Source organism: Trichogramma pretiosum, unplaced genomic scaffold, assembly GCF_000599845.2.
Source record: "Trichogramma pretiosum strain Unisexual culture from Peru unplaced genomic scaffold, Tpre_2.0 scaffold2, whole genome shotgun sequence".
Lineage (NCBI taxonomy): Eukaryota > Metazoa > Arthropoda > Insecta > Hymenoptera > Trichogrammatidae > Trichogramma > Trichogramma pretiosum.
The window spans coordinates 347,942-354,871 of record NW_019641687.1 but is presented as its reverse complement, the minus strand read 5'-3'; the positions used below and the strand labels follow the sequence as shown (position 1 = coordinate 354,871).

The 6,930-nt window shown below is 47.1% G+C and overlaps 1 protein-coding gene across 1 annotated transcript; it reads right to left on the bottom strand.

Annotated features, from left to right (window-relative positions):
• Window positions 1–273: 273 nt before the first annotated feature.
• Window positions 274–6,515, bottom strand: LOC106655023. The gene is made up of 3 exons (XM_014375208.2): window positions 6,492–6,515; window positions 4,499–4,611; window positions 274–2,709 (listed from the first exon to the last, which is right to left on the bottom strand). Exons 1-3 carry the CDS (start codon window positions 6,513–6,515, stop codon window positions 858–860), a joined length of 1,989 nt encoding a protein of 662 aa, XP_014230694.1. The 3' UTR covers window positions 274–857.
• Between the last annotated feature and the right edge of the window lie 415 nt (window positions 6,516–6,930).

Below are 6,930 nucleotides of genomic sequence, written 5' to 3'. Positions count from 1 at the left end.
CACGTATATCGCTATTTTCATGTTCTTTCATCGCTATATAAGTAGCCGATTTAAATTTCGATTTTTTTTTAGCCACGAGTAAAAGTGAAAATTTTCGATCGTTCGATAGGTCTTATTTTAATTATTCGTGTTTTTTTTATGAAAGGTGACGACGTGAGCAATGAATTACAATTATTTTTAACAAAAATTAATCAACTTTATTTAATAGCATTAGTTAACAATATGTTTGGACACAACACGATATTAAGAGAACTGACACATTGCGTATTTGAAAGAATAGAAGAAAAGATGGTAACAATTCATGAGAGTGGAAAATGTAAAAAAGAAAAGTATAAAAATAAAGAATAGATCATGACGAACCCTCGCATGGCGATGAAAAAAAAAACATCCATTGGTAATACAAAAGTTGATAGATGAAGGCACGATTAAATACATATCATATTATCAGACAAACTTGTGGTACAAAGCACATTATGAATTTGTAAAAAAAAAAAATAATGGTAATAAAAATTATTACATTTTAATATTACTACGTAAAAAAGGGCCTTTTCAGTCGAGTTTGCCTTGCGTAATAAGAACAAGCAAGGCTTGTCACCGTGCAGGCGCCACATCGTGCAGCCGTCGCAGCTTAACAATTAATATTTACAGAGTAATGAGTTTCCTTTGATTCTTGGCTTCCATACTTGAGCGTTATAATACCTATTATACAGTCTAGGCGACGAGAAGATCTTGCTAAGTCATCATACTGGATTCTGCGTTAAGAACATACGAAATCATTTTGTACAGGTTATTAGGTTGCCTATTAGCGGCCGCCGAGCGAGCGAGCCGCTTCATAGCGTCGTTCCAATCGTCGCGCGTCAATGAGCGGCACTGCCAAATTGCTGACCCAGTTGATTAACTGGTTGATTGAGAGGCGGAGGCACGAGATCGTGCGTCATCGAGGAGGAGGTCAGGGCCGCCGGGGAAGTCCCTACCTGATACGACCTGTCCCACCTCACCGACTGAGACTGCTGAGGATTGATCTGCTGCTGCTGCGCCGCGGGCAGTTGAACTTGCTGCGCTTGCTGGCTGCTCGCTTGAGGTACCGTGTCCTTACGGTCCTTCCATCCCGAGTCGTGATGATCGTGATGATCGTCGATGGGGAACCACTCGGATATCCAGACTGGCTTCCAGATCTTCTTCCAAGCTGGCACCCAGATCTCCTTCCACGCGGGCACTTGAATTTCTTTCCACGCTTCCTTCCACACGAGTTTCTTGTCTTCGATCCACTCTTGCTTCTGTTCCGTTTTCCAGATCTGCTTCCACTCCTCCTTCCACTCGAGCTTCTTGTCCTTGACCCAAATTTGCTTTTTACCTGGCTTCCAAATCTGTTTCCACTCTTCTTTCCACGCGAGCTTCTTGTCTTCGACCCATATCTGTTTCTTGGCTGGTTTCCAAATTTGCTTCCATTCTTCCTTCCACTCCAGCTTCTTTTCTTCGACCCAAATTTGCTTTTTGGCTGTCTTCCAAATCTTCTTCCAAAGTGGCTTCCAAATGAGTTTCTTTTTCCAGAGATCGTGGCTAGTGTATTCCCAGCCGTGAGCGTCAGTGCCCAAATGTTTTTCTCCAGGAATGCCAACCTTCACCCACTCTGGCACCCAGATCTTCTTCCAGGCCGGCACTTGAATCTCTTTCCATGCTGGTACTTTGATGGGAACCCAAATTGGTTTGTAGACCTTCTTCCAATCGGGGACTTGAATTTCTTTCCAGGCGGGGACCTTTATCGGCACCCAAATTGGTTTGTTAACTTTTTTCCATGCAGGTACTTTGATATCTTTCCACGCGGGGACCTCGATCTCTTTCCACACAGGCTTCCAAACTTTCTTCCAAGCTGGTACTTGGATGTCCTTCCATATTGCTTTCTTGGTAGGTATCCACTCGGGCTTGTAGATCTTCTTCCACGCCGGTTTCCAGATTTGTTTCTTGGCTGGCTTCCAGATCTTCTTCCATCCGGGCTTCCAGATCAGCTTCTTCTTCCAGTATCCTTTGTCGTGATGATCGTCGTGATGATGATGGTCGTCGGACGCACCTCCCGGATAGCCTCCGCCCGAATCGCCACCATGGCCATTGAAATCGGTAACACCGCTTCCGGCACCGGGGTAGCCCCCGAAGTCGCCGCCACCACCGTGTCCACCGCCGATATCGCCGCCGCCGCCATGACCACCGCCAAAGTCACCACCGCCTCCGTGGCCACCGAAATCAGCGGGCGCGCCACCGCCGTAGCCGCCTCCGCCCCCTCCACCGTGACCACCACCGAACTCCGGTGGAGGACTGTCGCCGTAGCTGCTGCCGCCACCGACGCTACCGTGGCCACCGAAGTCTGCGGGGGGACTGCCGCCAAAACCGCCGCCAGAACTGCCGTGTCCACCGAAGTCGGCCGGAGAGCCGCCGCCGTAGCCGCCCGAACCGCCGCCACCGTGAGCGCCACCGAAATCGGCCGGGGCGCCGCCTCCGAAGCCACCGTGGCCAGCGCTAGGTGAAAAATCGCCACCACCGCCGTAACCGCCTCCGGCTCCGTGATCGCCACCACCGAAACCTCCGCCGCCGAAGCCACCTCCGGCTCCGTGATCGCCACCGCCGAAACCTCCTCCTCCGAAACCGCCGCCGCCACCTCCGAAGTCACTTGCGCCTCCGTAGCCTACACGCTTTTCAGCTGCTTGCGCGCTGTAACTGTAACGAGAAAAACAAGCATGGACGTATTTATGTTAATGGTGTTGAGATTGATTCGTTGTCTTGAATGATATTTAAAAATTGAAGAGGTATTTTATTTTGTAAAAAGCAAAGATACTCAACCGACAGGTGTTTACTTGTCTCGCAGAGTTCTCGAAATCTCATGTGAGATCGTTGATTTTTTAGTCGATGACAGGGGAAAAAATCAGGGAATTCGATCTATTCGAAAAGCATATGCAGCAATGCAGTAAATTCTACAACTATATGTATAGAATGAATACTCGTCCAGTGAGATACGCGGCACGACCTCGTGTAGACACGCGCGCACACATGTACGCGAATGCAAGTATGTACTCTCTAGTGCGCGAGTTATACAAATTTAGAAGGCTTTCCTCGCTCAACTTTCCCCTATATTATGTGCGCTGTCCTCGCGACTTGGTTTCGAGAGGGTGCATTTTTTCCAGCCAACGAATGTACAGCGCGTCCGACTGCATTCCCGAGGACGATTAAACATTTCCAGCAACTTATAAGACGTCGTCGCGGGTCAATGAGGTACATTTTTGCGCGATATCGCTTCCACGACTTTATAATGTGCATACACGCGGATAGACAAAGAGCTAAATCATACATCCGCGAAGCGAACGCAAAAGAGAGAGAGAGAGACGTCGTGACGGGCCGTCGTCTCGGGCCGTTTGGAGACTAGCGGCGCGTCGGATAAATTTATCATCATTATAAGCACGATATATCGGCATTAGGTAACCCCGAGTGGGCCGCTCGCGAGCTCGAACATGATCGATCTATATGATTTTCTTACGCTCTTACTCGCCAAGAATTCGATCTTGCGCGGATGATCGCCAACTTTCTCTTTCCCTTATAATACGTACGCTGCACCGACGTGTACGTTGTATGCATACAAGCCTCGCAAATATATTTCAGCGTCTAATACCTCGGCGCGGATGATGATTTTTCGCGTTAATCATATTCGAAGTGGCTATGGCCAAAGCGACTGCTTCGAAAATCCCGAGCTTATTTTTTTTGTTTCTCCTCTTTTCAACGTCGTAAAGTAAAGTTGGCGAAAACTAGTCGTCGTTCGTAGTCGTAGTCTTGGTAGCTAGTCGTCGTCGACTTTCCAAAGGGGAGCATAAAATATAGAGGCTTTTCCGAGGCGCGCTCGAGGCCTCGCGTAGGATGTATATTATTTTGCGCGCGAACCACCGGCAGACAATGGCATTAAAAATGTAGCGATTCAAGAGCTGCGGCAGAAAGTAAGAATTAAGACTCATTCGGTTGCGCGCACGTGCGAATGAGCCTCATAATGACGGAGTAGTCGTAGCAGTCCTAGTAGTTGTTCTCGTTGTTGTAGATAGGACCCGTGGGTACAATGAGACGTATATATCCCGAGTATTTTGCGAGAGATCAGCTTCTGCGTACAATTACAACACACACGATATTATAGTCGAGTGGTATAGTAGTCGTTCCTCGGGCGGAGGGGGTAATGGGTATTCGCGATCGCGACAGACTTTTATATATACAGCTAATTGGCACTAACGAACGGTTGACGCTCCAGCGCCGTTAAGCCTCGTAGGTTGTGGTAGCGCAGAGCGCGAGAGAGCAATGACGACGAACGAAATGCGTGCGCGCGAGCATGTCACTTTCATTCGCCGGATAATTAGCGAGTTGTCGTCGACGACTCGGAGAGCTTCTCGTCCGCAAGGAAAGTGAAAATAAAAGTGCAAGTACGGGACGTGCTTTAAATGAAGAAAAAAAAACGAAGACGAAGAGGACTTACGGTATAGCCGGCTGCTGCGATTGCGGAGGTGTGAGCTGCGTCAGCCTCTGCTGCGGATCAACCACTGCCTTGCTCCATACCAAGGCGAACTGCAGTAGCAGCGCCAGAGCAACCTGCAACACACGCACACAAGAGCATTGAAAATCATGGCTCAATCGTTATTCTCTCGATAGGCGTCGTTAAACGTCACGATCGTGTGCGCGTTCACACTCTCGTACGCGCGGACTGTTATATATATGAAACGATTTTACATGCATGTCGCACATGTAGACTGTCGACGATCGATCGATCGACCAGAATTTTTCTTTTCTTTCTTTTTTCTCATTACCATTATTATAAATCGCGAGCATGCACCGACGCGCGCCTCTACATGCGGCGAACTTTCGATCGAGCCTGCCTCGAAGCTCCATGAAAATGTATGCAGTCGCGTAATACGCTCTACTTTTTACTCTTCGTAGTCATCGTCGTCGTCGTCGATGTAGTCGTGTTAATGTACGCTTTCACGTGCGCGTAAAATTTTTGCTTTGCGCGATCACATCGAAAGTGCAGCCTGCTCTTATCCGCGTTAGCCATTCGATAATGCGTGCCTATACATAAATAGGCGAACTGAATTTCGGCGAACCGGAAGCGCGAGTCACGATTCTCGAGTTCGAATTGGCTTGTCTGTAGTTCGACTAGCTCGAGGATGTATGCTATACAAGTCGAACGAAATCAAAGTTCATTGCGGATTGTTCGATTGTTGGATTAGAATCTCGCAACAATGTAGATCGCCGAGCCGAGATATTGTAATATTAAAAGGCTTAACGGTGAATTCGCATATATTTTCCGTACAAGGGATTCATCTGTGAGCTTGTAAAGCAGGCGCGCGTACGCACGGTACTCGCGAGCGGCGGCCGGTTGTACCGCGTTGCTGCTTGCAGCTGCCCATTATAAGCCCCGAGATTGACGTTTATCGGCTATATCTTATTCCTCGACGGCTCTTCGACTTTCTCTATTTGCTAAATGTTCATAACACTTAGCAATCAATTAAAATTTTTGCGGCTTTTCGCCGCGCGCCCGTTGAATGGCGTAGTTAATCTCTGTGCCCGGCTACTGCACCTCATTCATGCTCGATAAACTTCCGATGCTATATCGATCGCCGTAAACTACCTGTATGCAAAAATTCGCCTAGTAATTTTTTCAATAAATTAGCCAATATATTGCCGAGCACAAGAAATCTGACAAGATTGTTATTCGCGATATGAGCGCACAAGTTTTAAACTCATCTTTGGGCGAAAAAAATGCATATTTACATTCCAGGTTTTTTTTTTTTAGTTATATCGAAATATCATGGAATTAAATTTATTTATTTGTGAAATAGTGCAAAAATGAAATGGCGCGAGCAATGAAAATTATACTTATTTTATGGAAATTCTTTCACGGTGAAATGTTTCAAAGCCGTGCGAAAGTCCACGCGCTTCGCACTACATTGAACAGTGTTGGAGAATCATGAATTTTAATAGTTTATTATAGCAAACCTTGTGATTGAATCAAATTATGGAAACTAAACTGATTTACATATAAAGTGCATTGTTGGTTCAATATTACGAGATAAATAAATTCTAGGTAACAATTCCACTAAATTATCTTTACACGAATGATAAAATCTCAATAACATTTCGAATATTCGAAACATCGAGCTTAACAATGAACTGCATGGAGCTTGCACTCGAAGCTTTCGCATACACTGACAGCGGAAAAACAGGCAGGCTCTCTGCTATTTTTTATGTAAAATTTTTTTTTCGAAAATACCGGATTCAAAAATATTGTAAATAACTATATGAAATCGTTGAATACAACATGGAGCTTCTCGAGAAAACACTGTGGTAAATATTTTGTCAACACACTTCGCGATTGTACCGAGCACTGAATCGATCGTCTTTGAAAGTTCCGTCACAGCACTAAAAAATTTTCCGTAAAATCGTTGCTCGTGTTGGTAGGTGGTCACACTAACCGCGCGTCCTGGTCGAAGCCTCATGGCTGCTGGCTGCGTCGAACACTCGGCAGTCTAAGCTGTGCGTCTTCTTGGTCAGGCAGTTGAGAAAGAAATGAGATCTGGTTGCGGGCCCCGCAGCACACTTGGGATTTTCGAGCGCGCTCGACGCGACGACTCGTTACAGGGAAAAGCGCGCCCTGACTTGGGCCAATTGGCCGGAACGTCGAGGTTTTATAGTATCTCGCATGCCTCCCTCTACCGAATATTCGGGCGGATTTTCGCTCTCACTCGCTCGTACACACGGCAGAGGGACGAAAAACGAGTGCAAGTGGCAGCTCGGACGGCCGCATGTACGCGACGGAGTCAGCCACGGGGATACGAGCACGTGGGGGCAGCAATACACTACCGCAGCGAGCTCAGCAACGTAAGGCCCCACTACTACGCGGACTTTGCCAGC